This window comes from Sinocyclocheilus grahami, unplaced genomic scaffold (genome assembly GCF_001515645.1).
Source record: "Sinocyclocheilus grahami isolate Dianchi unplaced genomic scaffold, SAMN03320097.WGS_v1.1 scaffold7.1, whole genome shotgun sequence".
NCBI classification, from domain to species: domain Eukaryota; kingdom Metazoa; phylum Chordata; class Actinopteri; order Cypriniformes; family Cyprinidae; genus Sinocyclocheilus; species Sinocyclocheilus grahami.
In genome coordinates, this window is record NW_015505186.1 from 1781110 (window position 1) to 1797086 (window position 15977).

General features: G+C 35.0%; 1 protein-coding gene across 1 annotated transcript in view; it reads right to left on the reverse strand.

Moving 5' to 3' along the window:
* LOC107589407 (UV radiation resistance-associated gene protein-like) overlaps positions 1–15977 on the reverse strand; it is a 127368-nt gene that overhangs the window by 86908 nt on the left and 24483 nt on the right. The window contains exons 7-8 of the mRNA XM_016277833.1: positions 6941–7007; positions 2592–2718 (exon numbers count right to left, since the gene is read on the reverse strand). Coding sequence (XP_016133319.1) covers positions 2592–2718; positions 6941–7007 — 194 coding nt within the window. The remainder of the gene's footprint in view (positions 1–2591; positions 2719–6940; positions 7008–15977) is intronic.

Sequence of the window (15977 nt, forward strand, 5' to 3'; positions counted from 1 at the left end):
CACTGTCTGTTAACACTAAATAGAAAAACCTTACACATCAACAAATGCTAAGTGCATACCTTACGATATTGACTAATTTTAAGGAAGGAAGGAAGAAAGGAAGAAAGAAAGAAAGAAAGAAACGAAAGACCAATAAATCTCAGAATGAATGAAGTGGACGGGGGGTCAAGCGTTGTGCCAAGGAAGAAAGGAAGAAAGAAAGAAAGAAAGAAAGAAAGAAAGAAACGAAAGACCAATAAATCTCAGAATGAATGAAGTGGGCGGGGGGTCAAGCGTTGTGCCATCTTTTCCTTTTACTCGAGTTCAAATAATGTTTTCCTTCAGCTCTTCAAAAGTCTTTTCCTGAGTGTGAATGTGAATGGGCTGCTCCCTTCAGCTCCAGTCAGGACAGGCTTCTCTCGACAGAGGCTGTTGGGCAGACGTCATCCATCTAGAACAGACCTTTCCCTGAACCCCAAATCTGTTGTTTGTTTCTACACACTAGAAGGTCATGAACACAATGCATTGTGGGAAGGCAAGTGCCAGGACACTCCATCATTATGGTTGTGCAAGCGTGCATATATGTATTCTTTATGCACCCACAGTATGCAGCCCAACCCTCTAGTCAAACACAATCAATCAAACTCACCTCTCCGTACCTCCCGCCCATGCACAACATTTGGCAAAATAAAAAGAGCGGGATTCAGAAATCAAACATGAATGGCAGGACGCTGTGACGAATGGGGAGGTAAGGAACTTTAGCTTTGGATAAACTCTGTATGTTCAATGTCCGCCTGCACAGTCTGAATCTTTGATGGAAGCAGTGTAGAGTAACAGAAGAGAATAATGAGACCACTAAAGTGTGTGTGACATGGGTGGTGGAGGAAGTGCCACTCCAGAAGTGCCATTTTGTTACAAGGGGATTTATCATTATAGAAAATGACAAAATATGACTAACAACATGGTTTAAATAGGCATGTATATAATATTTAGCAAAACATTTGCCCGAATCAGTCATGACAAGCAATGTATACGTCATTTGATTGGGCAGTACCACACAAATTCAAATCTCTGAAAGAGAATAAAAAAATGCTCCGAAAATGGAATATCCAAGTTCCTTCTTAAAGAAGTGTAGTGCTGTAAAACGATTAATCGCATCCAAAATAAAAGTTTTTGTTAACATAAAATGTGTGTACTGTGTATATTTATTATGCATATATAAATACACAGACATACAGTATATATTTTGAAAATATTTCCATGTATTTATTTTTAATACTATCAAATGATTAATCGCGATTAATCGCATCCAAAATAAAAGTTTTTGTTTACATAATATATGAGTATACTGTAATAAATAAAATAAATACAAACAAATGCATGTATATATTTATGAAAAATATGTTGTTTATGTTAAATATATTTAGATATAATATAAATATCTACATGTAAATACATGTAAATATTTTTTAAAATATTTACTGTATGTGTGTGTATTTATATATACATAATAAATATACACAGCACACACACATATATATTATGTAAACAAAAACTTTTATTTTGGATGCGATTAATTGCGATTAATCATTTGACAGCACTAATTTATACTCATAATTCATATTATATATAAATATATTTAATATATGAACATTACATATATTCTAACTATATGCATGCATGTGTGTGTATTTATATATACATAATAAATATACACAGCACACACACATATATATTATGTAAACAAAAACATTTATTTTGGATGCGATTAATCGCAATTAATCATTTGACAGCACTAAAGAAGTGCAATGGAAAGTCAGATTCCCAACATGATTCCAAAAGGATGACATCATTTGAATACAGCAAACTACACAATTAATGGTAAACAATAGCATTTAGGCAATTCATTGAGTCTAAATTCCTGACATTATTACAAGATAATAAAATCTTTTTGGCAAACGTTTGCTGCGACAGGTGTGTAAAACATGGCAAATGATCTTTATTGCTAATCACTCACCTGCTAAACAAATGCGGTTTGTGTTTTTTATACATCACTGAATTGTTGTTTTGTTTTTGGTTGGTTGGTAGATAGAGATATCAACTTGAATGATATCACAAATTATTGAATACATCACTAAACATCAAATATGTTCTGAATGGCTGCAATTTTGTTGCTTCCTGCTAATTTTTGCAGTTTAAGTGAGAACAGTAAAAAATATTGTGTGCTGGACTCTGCTTGAAGGCTGGTTAGATGTAAAACAACTGCCTTGCTCAATTCAAGGCATGGAATTACATTTACATGAGAATGTGGACAGCCGGCGTTTTAAATCTGGAAATACATTTTAGCAGATGGAACGCTATACGGTCCTCCAAAGTTCTGGAACACGCATGAAGTTACATCAGTGAAAAATAAGATGAAGAGTTTCACAACACATTCAGTCTGACACACAGTTTTGGAAGAGAATGTTGCCTGATTGCAGATGTGTGGGGATATGAACCACTGGTGTATAATAGTATAAAGGAAGAAAAAGCATTTGAATACATATGATGTTTTTATTAACCCAAGTAGAACAGATCTCTCATTACTTGGATGGTTTGTGGAATTTGGTTACCTTTCTTTACAAGCTGCACTCTCTCTTTCTGCATCAGGTCCATTTCTCTCCCCAGCGCCTTCCTCTGTCTCTCCAACTCACACCTCAGAATCCCGATACGTAGCTGCATACACTCTCTCTCTTTTTTCTGGGGAAAGAGACAACATAATGGTGGATTATTATTTCCAACACATTAAAAAAAATGTACTGACTTCAAACATATATACGTGTGTGTGTGTGTCATATCAGACACAAATATAATATATATTTTTGCATTGCCCTGTAAAACACTTTGGAAAGAAAGCACATGCCAGAAACATTCACATTAATGTAATATAAAAGAGAGGGATGATTTTTTTAAAGCAGATTAAGGCAGACATCAGTGCCAGATCTTCCCTCAGCTTCTCCAGCACAGATGAGTCCACAGCAGATCTATCTAATCTACATCTACAGCCCTGCGGCTTTCGGGACTGTTAGTGAGCCAAATGCACTAATGAGGACCAGTGATCTGACGAGGGTGAAAGTGAGATCGAGAGCAGATAGGAGAAGAAAGAAAGAGTGAGAGAAGAGATAACACGCAGGGAAAGTTCATTATGTCTTTAAACTCTATGATTGGTGGTGGTGATCCCTATCATAACCAGAACTGCAGAGTTTAATGCAGAGCAGGACGGAGGAGCATCTCCAAATGTTTGAATGAATCATGGCCTCCAGGGTCCAGTGGATACATATTTAGATTAAATAAACACTCAAACATGATGCAATTACAAAAACACACAGCAAGGAAATCAATTTGATGTCTTTATATACAGAGACATAAGTGCACACCACAGGGTGCTAGGGAAATGGAGTGGAAGTGATAGCAATGAAATCTCCAGGATCTACTGGATCTTGTATTCTTGCACTTGGCAGCTGAGGAAGTGTCAATCAAAGAGATTGAGATAACACCTCTATCTTCAGATAGCTTGAGCCCTTATACGGTGGGAAAAGACCTAGATCTTGCGTGTTTACTATCAACGACACTGGCACGACAGACGTATGACATTTAACACATAGCTAAACATTTCAAAAGCGCGCATGCACGCTACAAGATTTTTTACAGGAAAAAAGTAGGGATTGATACACGGATTGATACTGATAAGGAAAAAATCATTTTCACAATGTTGTTGATGTTTAAATAGTATACTACTTCGTGCAAAAATAAAATAAAAAATTTTAAATGTAAAATTTTAAAATAAAATCTGAATTTAGGCATCACAACATTATTAAAATTATGAAAGTTTTTCATTTGGATATTCTTAAGATTACATTTAGTAGTTATTCAATTATTTAGTTTTTAAAGACATGACAGTAAAGGTTATGGGATCAACCGATTATCGGCGCCGATATCAAGCATTTTATGGTTACCGGTATCAGTCATTTTCAAAATTGATTTGCCGATAAAATAATTTAAAAGCATTTAAAAAATGTTTTTTGACAGAGCCCTTGTTATTCTTAACTTTGACATTAATTTTAATTTTTCACCAGACATATATATCGGTTCAAAATATCGGTTATTGGTCTACTTGATCTGTAATAATCGGTATAGGCCCTGAAAAACACATATCGGTCAACCCCTAGTAAAGGTAATCTACATGTAAAAATAGGCAGAAATTAACATGCCCAATTAAATATCCAATAATGTACAATATATCAATATCAGATGATATTTACGTTATAAAAAACGTAAATATCATAAATATAAAAACAGAAACAAATGTCAGGTGAAAAAATTAAATTAAATAAAGTTAGCAAATAAATAAATACATATATACATAAATAGCTCTTCTAAAAAAACATTTGATTAAACAAAAATGTGTCTAATTAAATACAAAAATCCAAAGATTAGTTGTACACTAGCATATAGATTATCTTCAAAGCAAGCACACATGGACTAAAAGCCACAAACCTTTAAGGCATGAAACTCACATCCTCTCACACACTAAAATCACAGTCTGCTCTAATCGCCAGTAATGAGAAAGTACAGAATAATTAAATTAGCATAGCAATAACCGGTACAGTGTGGTGAGCGTGCATGGGCTGATTGATTGCCTGAAGTGCCCTAATAGGCTCAAAACTGACCTGAGGCCAGGGAGAAGTGACAACATGGCTGTTTCAGTGGTGAACGCTCTGATCTGTAATCATCTTCGCATAACCTCAAGCCTGAGGGAAAACTCAAAACAGATTTTTGCTCATTAAGCACAGTAACTGATACACTTTGCAGGAATTTCAGACCCTCGCTGACCTTTCGTGCTGTCCAGGTAGCGCTTATGTGATTGAGGGAGAGTGTCAGCTATTAGTGTAAATGTATCCTGAAATTTGACATGCAGAGAAGTCCAGAAACTTGCCAATTCGTTTTTGGAAAGGAAGAGACTTCACAGTCATTCACAGAGACTTGACGAACCACCTAAGAAAGACGTGTGATAATATTCCCAGCATATGTAGGCTTCAGAAGGCTTTTAGAGTCTTTGGATTGAAATTGTGTGGGATATTGTTACACAAATTAACTTGGAATTATTGTATGCCGTATTGTGTTTGCTGTGCTTTCGCATGTTTGTTCGTAAGGTATGCTTCTCCACAAATTAATTTCACGTCACAATCATTTGGGTTCGAGCAACAGTGAGAGGACAAAAGTGAGGTGACTCATTCTTTGCTTTGGCCAACCAAAAAAAAAAAAAACTGGAACCAAAAAGGCTCATATGGTAAACAAAGTTTGAAAACAAAATGGCAAAACTCCAAAGAAAATGACAGACCACCAACATACTAGGACAGCGGAGATCAATAGAAGGTCCTGTGGACATCTCACCCTCTGAGAAAACAGCATTTCAACAGGTGGAGAGGCTGCCGCTATACAAACACTAAGCACTTAAACATCAAAGCCAGATGGAGTGTGTGTGTGGTATGGGCATCTCGAGTACTGGCGTCTTTATCACTCACAAGTGTGTGAGAGGGCGAATGGGAGTCAAGAAGTCTTTCATTCTCACTCATTCAAACAATTTCTGGTGTCATTCTAGGATGTGGTACATTTCAACCCTAAAAACATATTTCAGGTACATTTAAGTTGGTCTAGCTGGTCTCCTTGTATGAACAAAATGGTGTTTAGCTTGTTAGATAGTTGGTTTCCCAGCTGAAAAGTGCCTAAGATCCATCTAAAACATCTAAACAGATCAGTCTAACCAACCAGCCAGGGATGGGAGACCAACTAACCACCTAAGGCTAGTTAAAGCCATTTTTAAAGAAGGAATATGATGCTCCTATCATGAACGTTATTGTAAACAAACTACCACTACTGTTCAAATGTTTGAGGTCAGAAGTCTTTGAAAGAAGTCACCCAAGGCTGTATTTATTTGATCATAAATACAGTAAAAACAGTAATATTGTGAAATATTATTATAATTTAAAATAACTGTGTTCTATTTTAATATATTTAAAAATGTAATTTTTTCCTGTGATTGAAAGCTGAATTTCCAGCTGCCATTACTCTAGTGTTCAGTGTCACATGAAATTATTCAGAAATTGAATAATTTCAGAAATTATTCAAAAATGATTAGAATATGCTGATTTGGAGCTAAAAAAAACATTTCTTATTGTTGTCAAAAAACAGTCAGACTGCTTAATATTTTTGTGGAAACCGTGATACATTTTTTTCAGGATTCTTTGATTAACAGAAAGAAAGAAGTAAGAAACAGCAATTATTTGCAACAGAAACCTTTAGTAACATTAACTTTTGATCAATTTAATGTGCTTAATTGTTGAATAAAATACAATTTTTGATGGTATCTGAGAGCTGTCTGATGCTGCATAGACAGCAACACTACTGAAATGTTCCCAAGTCCAGAGACGTAGCAAAGAGATCGGTAAAATAATCCGTGTGACATCAGGGGTTCAACTGTAATTTTACGAAGCTACGAGAATACTTTTTGTGCACAAAAGAAAAAAAAAATAAACGACTTTATTCAACAATTCGTCTCCTCTGCATCACCACGAATTGTTGAATAAAGTCAGTTTTTGTTTTCTTTTGCGCAAAAAAAGTATTCTCGTAGCTTCGTAAAATTACGGTTGAACCCCTGATGTCATTTTTATTTTACCGATCTCCTTGCTACGTCTCTGGACTTGGGAACATTTCAGTTGTGTTGCTGTCTATGCAGGGTCAGACAGCTCTCAGATACCATCAAAAATATCTTAATTTGTGTTCCGAAGATGAACGAAGGTCTTAAGGGTTTGAAACGGCATGAGGGTGAGTAATTAATGACAACATTTTTGGGTGAACTATCCCTTTAATTTTGAAACAATAAAATAAAAAGAATCAAAAAACATAAAATAATTAATCCTACTGCCTCAAACATTTGAATCCAATTCCAATCCTTCCTCATGCCTTCTTTCCTCTTTGCAGTCTGATGCCTCATGAATAAAAAGCCAAGAGTTATAAAGACAATTATTTAAAAATAAATAAATAAATATGAATGTTATTACATTATCAAAATATTAAACCAAGTGGCATCTACAAAACAAATGTTGCTAGACCATTGGTCGCCGCCTATGAAGGCAGCACACACAATTTGGATCAGAGTTCTGAAGAATTCGAGAGAAGGAGAAAAAAATATAATGTGTGTGTTATTCTGAGTGGAAGATGTCTGAGCATTTGCAGCCTACTGGGAGAGGATAGACTTTTGAAGTGTTCATTAACTACAAACACAACTTGAAAACCTCCCCGAACGGCTGCACTTTTGCAGCTGCTGACTGCCACCTCCAAAAATCCTAAATATGTTTTCCTTTTACTTTTCATTCTTCTGCAGGATACAGTGAGTATGGAAACACAAACAGAGGATTTTTTTGTGACAAGACCACGGTGATACGTAGAGGAGGGATAACGCAGTGGGATTCGGGATCTCTAAATCCATCAAAACACGGGATACAAGAACCAGCCGAGGACCTAATGACATATTTATGAGGACCTGTGTAACACAAGATACACAACGCTAAGGCCATTTACTACACTGCTGCTGTTTGTGTTAAAGTGACTGGGTACCCTGACTTCCTGTCTGAAACTGAGGGTACTTGCACCAGCATACTGAACACTCATTCTCACCTGCAAAAACAACATTGCAATTTGCAACAGCTCAAAATACTGGTTGCAAGCTTTGCATTTGTAGAGAAATTATCAAAAAAAATTACTGGGAATTTAGATTTTAGAGTGTTTTTATTTTACCCAATCACATTTCTTTGCAAAGAGAATATAAATAAATAAAATACATACAAATATATTTAATTAAATATAATATTATGGTTTGAAATTAACACCCACCAACCCGACAAATGTGGGTAAGAATCCGCTGTGGCGGGTAACACTGTCAAATCACTAACCAATTTAGAGGGTTACTTTTCATATGTTCGTCACTCATTAATTTCTTGGGCAAGTTCATTGAAAGCCAAATACAGCCTATATATATATACAAAGTCAAAAAGGGCACACTGAATCTTTTATTGTGTTTTTCTGACTGTTGCTCTCAACAAGCAACATATAAATTGACCTGTATAGTTCATACTACAAAACAAGTGACTCTTATGACTCTTTTTGATGAAGCAAAAAGAGTTTTTTGATTTTAATCTAAAACATTTAGTCTAGTTGTTAATTTGACAATGTGTAGCTTCTATTATTTATAATTTTATATATTTACACGAGAATGATTCTGTGTATATATAATATGTATATATATACACACACATTAAGATGTTTTGATTGTATTGAGAGGCATGAATGTTCTTCAAAAAGAAGTCATTTAGAACATGATACAAAATTATGAGTAAATGATGACAACATTTTCATTTCTAGGGGAATTATTTCTTTGAATTTGAAAAGTTTTGAGCAATTGTATAACAAAACCAAACTAAAACGCAATCAGTGATTGGATCTTGACTCAAATAAATGGAATTAGGTCAATCAAATGAAGGATGACAGCGGACATATGTAAACACCCACACTCAGATGTAATGGAAACAGAATTGCTGCATGTGAAGGGGAGATGATCTCACATGGTGACCGATTTCAGATTTATATTTGCGGTAATTAGAGAACACATAAACTGAAACCTCATGACAGGACTGCTGGACCAAAGGGAGGTCAGGAGTTGTTTTTGTATTGTTTGTTTATTTCCCAAAGGCAATGGGCTTGTTAAGATAAACTTTTATAAAGAACAGGATTGTTAAGAGATTAATAACACTGCAGATGGGTCGCCTCATTGTGCCTGTTTTTGTTTGCACCGTGGTTCTCATTTGGTGCCTCATTTTCTGACTCATCTGGTTTTACAACCACACCAAATGGTTTCAATACCCATTGTACAATCACAGTGGTATGGTGAAATTTTTGATTCACCTGAAAGGCATTCCAAGACAAGAGGGTACAAATATTCTGTCAAAGTGGATTAGATTGATTTTAATACAGTCCCAGACATTTAGTTTATCTGCTTGTCCAACCAACTGCAGACAGTAGACTGTAGAGTGTTTAGGAAACCTATAAAAAAATAATGGCGCTTTTCCACTGCGTGGTACGACTCGGCTCGGCACGGCTCAGTACGGTACGACACGGCACAGCTCGGCACGCGTTTCCACTGCAGTTCAGTACCGCTTTAGAGTGGGCGGGATTATTCACATGTCGTTATAGTTGCACCGCCTCTATTGCCGAGACTCCTGAAAAACTTTTTCATTCCGCGTCGTCCTATCAAGCTCGCTGGATCCGCTCCTCTGCTATCAATGAGAGGAACGTCTGCACTTCCTCAACAGACAACGAAACAGCCACTTTTTGGTTGTTAAAAAAGGTGCGCTTGTTTAAAATGGTTGCGTTCGATCCTTCGCTGGCTGTGCTGATTTATATCTAGCGGTTCTGTTGTGTTTGTGTCGCAAGTTCAGTGACGCAGGTAGTGACGATTCTCTCCAGCCAATCGGTAATCAGTAGAGTTTACACATCACGTTTTGGTAACGGTACGGTTCACTTGGAACCTCAACCTAGGTGGTACTAAAAAAAGTACCAGGTACTGTACCCAGTGGAAAACCCCCCAAAAGTGAACCGTACCGTGCCGTACCACACAGTGGAAAAGCGCCATAAGTCACCAAATAAAAGCAATTCCTTTTTTTTGACACTAGGGGCACAAAAACCCCACCTCACTTTTGAAGTCAACAAACAACTGTTTTACTGTACAGACTTTTTTTTTTTAAGCATGTTTGCACATTCTGGTTTTCACTGAAAAATAACAGCAGCATAAGACAAAATCTGTGAACTACAGGAGCTATCAATCAAGGCTTGATTGCACTCATATGAGCTTTCAGCACCACAAAGCCTCATGGGAAAGAGAATGAAGAAAAAAAAATCTCCAGGCCTGTTAGAAACCAGAAGAATCCATACACATACGATCATCACACAGTAAAATGCATGTAGATAAAAGCCTAAATTTTCTTTCATTTTTACACCACTTTTACATTACCATAGCTGCTGTTCTCTGATTGGCTGAGCAAACGGTTGTAATGTCTATATTTGGAGATCAAGCTGCCATTTGCTGTTTGCTAGCATATTCCCAACTCAGGAGACTTACATGAACAGCGGCTGGGAGCTCGACCACACAATCTTTCATTGATGGTGTATGATTTACTTTGTTTCACACTCTCCTCGCTCACTCAACCTCCATTAACAGTTCTTTCTCTGTGTTTTTGAACAGTAGGATTAGCACATTCACACTGGAGTTCCTCAAGGAGAATCGTAAGTGCATATGGCCGGGTTAAAAACAAACTAGACACAAGGCAGAAGCTAAAAAAGTTAAAGTCCATTCATGTAGATGATTGCAGGTTTCAGCAAAGGAGTCAAGGCTAGCCTGTTTTGCCCCTGCTGGAAAGTGTCATTATACACCATTTGGTTGTTTCCATTGACAGTCACTCAAAATTAGCTTTGTATTCTAAAAAAAAAAAAAATTCCTAATACAGTACTATTCAAAAGTTTGGGGTCAGAAATTAATAATTTTATTCAGCAGGGACACATTAAATTAGTAACGGCAGACTTTTACATTGTTAAAAAAAATTATATTTAGATTTTTTTCTTTCCATCAAAGAATCCAGAAGAAAATATATAAAGCATATAAAAAAAAAAAATAATAATAATAATAATAATAATAATAATAATGTAATAATGCTGAAAATTCTGCTTAGCATCACAGGAATAATTCATAATTTCATTTTAAAATATATATAAATAGAAAACCGTTATTCTAAAATAAAATCATATTTGACAATTAGTGTTTTACTGTATTTTTACAGTAATTTTCAAAAGAAATCCCCAAATAGTCATAAAACAAGACCCAAACAGTCCCCCATCCTTTTTATAATGTATAATTAATTAATTGTCCTAGAAGCTGTAAGTACATAACTATAGAACACACACATTTGAGCACAAATGAGGCTGCAACATTCACTTTTCAATACAAAAAATATCAATTAGAAACATGAGTTAAGATCAAGTTCTAAATTCATCCCTTTAGGGGAAAGAGTATTTAGTGTACAAATATAGTAAGCTTCTCTTTTTAATAAAATTTTGTTGACATCACCACCTCTCCTAGGCAATTTAACATGTTCAATTCCAATATACCTCAAAGTGGAAAGGTTATGTCTTTTTAAGTTAAAATGCACTGCTACTGGATTTTTTTTATCATTTGTGCGTATACTGCTTCGATGTTCTGCTACCCTAGTTTTTAAAGCATGTTGTGTCTTTCCTATATACGCTAACCCACATGGTAATTTTATCATGTAGATAACATTTTTAGTAGTACAAGTGATGACACCCTTGATTTTGAACACCCTTCCTGAATGAGGATGAGAGAAGACATTGGTTTTTGTAGTAAAATTACACTGGGCACAATGACCACAACTATAATTACCCAACAGAATAGATAAAAAGTGAGTGGGTCGTTCTACAGTTGAATTAACATCAGCTCTTACAAGGAGATCACGTATATTAGCAGAGCGTTTATACACAAACCTAGGTGTTTTCTCAAAGATATCACTAAGGAGAGGATTGGATTTTAAAATGGTTTTATTTACTGATTTTAAACGTTTTTTATTTAAAGATGTCTCTTGATTTTCAGTTTCAAATCTCCTAACTGCAGATTGTATCCAATCGTCATTGTAACCTCTCTCCCTGTATCTATTAACCAAATCAGTACTTTGTTGTGTATATGACTTCGACGTACCCGATTAAATTGACTAATAGGCAAGCTATGTTTCAGAGTTGTAGGATGGTAGCTCTGTCCATGCAAAAGTGTATTACGGTCAGTGGGTTTTCGGTAAAGATCTGTGATTTTTTTTTTACCATCCATAATAATACAAATATCTAAAAAACTAACACATGAGTCATCATAGATGACTGTAAAATGTAAGTGTTCATCACATGTATTGAGAAAACTGTAAAATTGCAGTAGTTGATTTTCAGTACCTGATCATATCATAAAAATATCATCAATATACCTCTGCCAAAGTACAATATGTAAGAGAAAAGGATTTTGTAAGCCATTAAAAATAAATTTCTGTTCAAAGAGGCCCACATACAGATTTGCATAATTTGGAGCCATGGCACTACCCATGGCGGTACCCTTAATCTGAAGAAAAAAAATCATCTTTGTATCTGAAAATTTTTTGTCAACACCAATTTAGCTAATGTTTTAATGCAATTAACACTGGGATATTTATTTTGATGTGGGTCTCTGAGAAAGACTTCCATTGCCTCAATCCCTCCTTCATGTGGAATATTGGTGTATAAAGACTCAACATCGAATGTTACAAACAATATTTCATCAGGTAAATTAATAGTTTTTACAATTTTTACCATATATCGATAGAGTCTTTTACAAATGAGGGCAATGTAAATATTATGCAAATCTGTGTGTGGGCTTCTTTGAACAGAAATTTATTTTTAATGGCTTACAAAATCCCTTTCTCTTACATATTGTACTTTGGCGGAGGTATATTGATGATATTTTTATGATATGGTCAGGTACTGAAAATCAACTGCTACAATTTTACAGTTTTCTCAATAAAAGTGATGAACACTTACATTTTACAATCATCTATGATGACTCATGTGTTAGTTTTTTGGATATTTGTATTATTATGGATGGTAAAAAAAAATAAAAAATCATAGATCTTTACCGAAAACCCACTGACCGTAATACACTTTTGCATGGACAGAGCTACCATCTTTACAACTCTGAAATGTAGCTTGCCTATTAGTCAATTTAATCAGGTATGTCGAATTTGTAGTACTGAGAAGTTATATACATGACAAAGTACTGATTTGGTTAATAGATTCAGGGAGAGCGGTTACAATGAAGATTGGATCCAATCTGCAGTTAGGAGATTTGAAAATGAAAATCAAGAGACATCTTTAAATAAAAAACACTTAAAATCAGAAAATAAAACCACTGAATGTGCTGTTCAATATTCTCCTATTTGCTCCGATATAAAAAAATATCATAGACAAACACTGGTATATTTTAAAATCCGATCCTCTCCTTAGTGATATCTTTGAGAAAACACCTAGGTTTGTGTTGCTCTGCTAATATACGTGATCTCCTTGTAAGAGCTGATGTTAATTCAACTGTAGAACGACCCGCTCACTTTTTATCTACTCCGTCGGGTTTCATGTTTCTAATTGATATTTTTTGTATTGAAAAGTGAATGTTGCAGTGCAGCCTCATTTGTGCTCAAATGTGTGTGTTGTATAGTTATGTACTTATTGCTTCTAGGACAATTAATTGTTAATTATAAATTATAAAAAGGATGGGGGACTGTTTAGGTGCTGTTTTATGACTATTTGGGAATTATTTTGTAAAACAATTTGAAAAATGTTGGATATTGTGTTTGTATTCAAATTTTGTCTCAATGTGGCTGTCTTGCCTTAATTGTGATATATTACAGATGTACACATGGTTGATTTTGATTGCTAACAGGTGTAATCAATTGGAACTCTGTCCGTTTCTCAATACCAAGGACGCAAAGTTCGGACTTGCATCCTCTGTAGTTCAGACTTCGCAAGTTCAACTCGGTAGTGCGAACTTCCGAGGACGGGCGGACGTAAGTCCGGTAATTCTGCAAACGGAACAGCAGCATACTTGATAATGTCAGTCAGCTAGCCTTGGCTACTCTGGTTATATTCACTGTATGAATATAATACGAGGAAATATAATATCAAACGCAACTGCCTAGGACGCAAAGTTCGGACTTGCGTCCTCTGTAGTTCAGACTTCGCAAGTTCAACTCGGTAGTGCGAACTTCCGAGGACGGGCGGACGTAAGTCCGGTAATTCTGCAAACGGAACAGCAGCATACTTGATAATGTCAGTCAGCTAGCCTTGGCTACTCTGGTTATATTCACTGTATGAATATAATACGAGGAAATATATTATCAAACGCAACTGCCTCTTTTCATTTTCTTCAAAATATAAAACAAAACCCTTTTCGTTTTCATTTTAAAAATATAAAACATTAATATGTTGTTTAGGTAATACGTGCACATATACTCTGATTATCTTCACTGAACGTATAATAAAATGAAATATGACAAGCACAACTTAAAGCCTTTTTTGTTAAATGTCAGTTTTAATGAACAATAATAGCCATTATAAAAATATAACTATAAAGTATAAGAGACTTATGTAATAGGAAATAAGACAAACTTAAGTTGCAGCGCGTTGAGCTCTCTCGGCCACCGTACATTTGGGTACACTAGATCAAGACCATATTACGAAATGGTCCTGTTATAACTGTCCAAATGCAAATTTTCTATTTTTTATTATTATTCTTGATCTAGAAAGTCCAGAGAAATGTACTGCACTGATTATATCGATTTTGAGTTTAAAACCTACGACTAGTTCACAAAAGTAGTTTTTTAAAACAATCACAAATATTTAATTAATAGTTTGATTGACAGCATTGGTCCTAGAGGCAAAGTTATTCAGAATGAGGAGATCTATCATATGATATGAAGATCTAGTGTTTGTGTGAATATATTAACTTTTTTTTTTTTGCAATTTGAGGTTTACTATCATTTACTATAGAAATGTGTGTTTTGAGGCCTTTTTAACTGTTATAGCGCCACCTATGGCCCGATCTCTATGAAACTTTGCATGCTTGTTAAGAGTCATCTGTCACATGTTTTCCCCAAGTTTCATAACATTTTGAGTTTTCGTTTAGGTTTTATAGGCTTTTGGGTATATGTGGCCAAGCTCCTTTTCTAAATGACCCCGTTATAGCTAACCAAAGGACAAAATTCAAAACGTTTTTGATAATTATTGATCTAGAGAGTCCAGAAAATTGTTTTGTAGTGGTTTGATCGAGATTGAGCGAAAAACCTAGGACTAGTTCACAAAAATAGTTTTTTAACATAATTGAGAATATTTAATATTTAATGAACGATTTGATTGACAGCATTACTCCCGGAGGCAAAGTTGTTCAGTTTAGGTAATATGTGCACATATACTCTGATTATCTTCACTGAATGTATAATAAAATGAAATATGCCAAGCACAATTCAGCCTTTTTTGTTAAATGTCAGTTTTAATGAACAATAATAGCCATTATAAAAATATAACTATAAAGTATAAGAGACTTATGTAATAGGAAATAAGACAAAAGCAAACAATTCAGTCAAATGTATGCAAAAGTCCGTGCTGTATTACGATTAGGGTTGGGTACCATTCACATTTTAACCGGTACGGTACCGGTATCGGTACCTGAATTTCGGTGCCGGTACCCAACGGTACCTTTTTTCGGTACTTTACTCTCTGTGTAATTACAAAAACATTTATTTCAGTGAAAAAAGAAGTCCAAAAGTCTCGATTTCAACATTTTGAACAATAGGGCCCTACAAACTTTTTCTTTTTTTTCTTTTTTTCTCCAGAAATTCTTGTTTTAATTTTTCTGAAAATCAAATGAAGGCATTAAACATTTATTTTAAATAAAATCCTTTTATTTTTTGGCAAACAAACTGAGGTTTACTGTTGAAATTAATACATGGAAGAAAAATTGTGTGAATATTCCTTTAAAAAAATTTTAATAGGCTAATAATTGTATTATTTTTTTTCTACAATTACGTGATTAATCTAGTTGTAATATTTATTTTTATAATTTAATTGTTTTATTTAAATTTATACCTGCCTGCCTCAAGTTCGCACAAATCACCTCTGGATGCATCCTTGATAAAAGGGGCGGAGCAAGAACACATCCGGGGATTTTAACTGTACTTGGCTAGATGTGAACTTTGAATTGGAACAGTACTTGGGCGACAACTGATGACGTTTCACAAGTCCACGAGAACACAAGCACAGACAAGAATGCA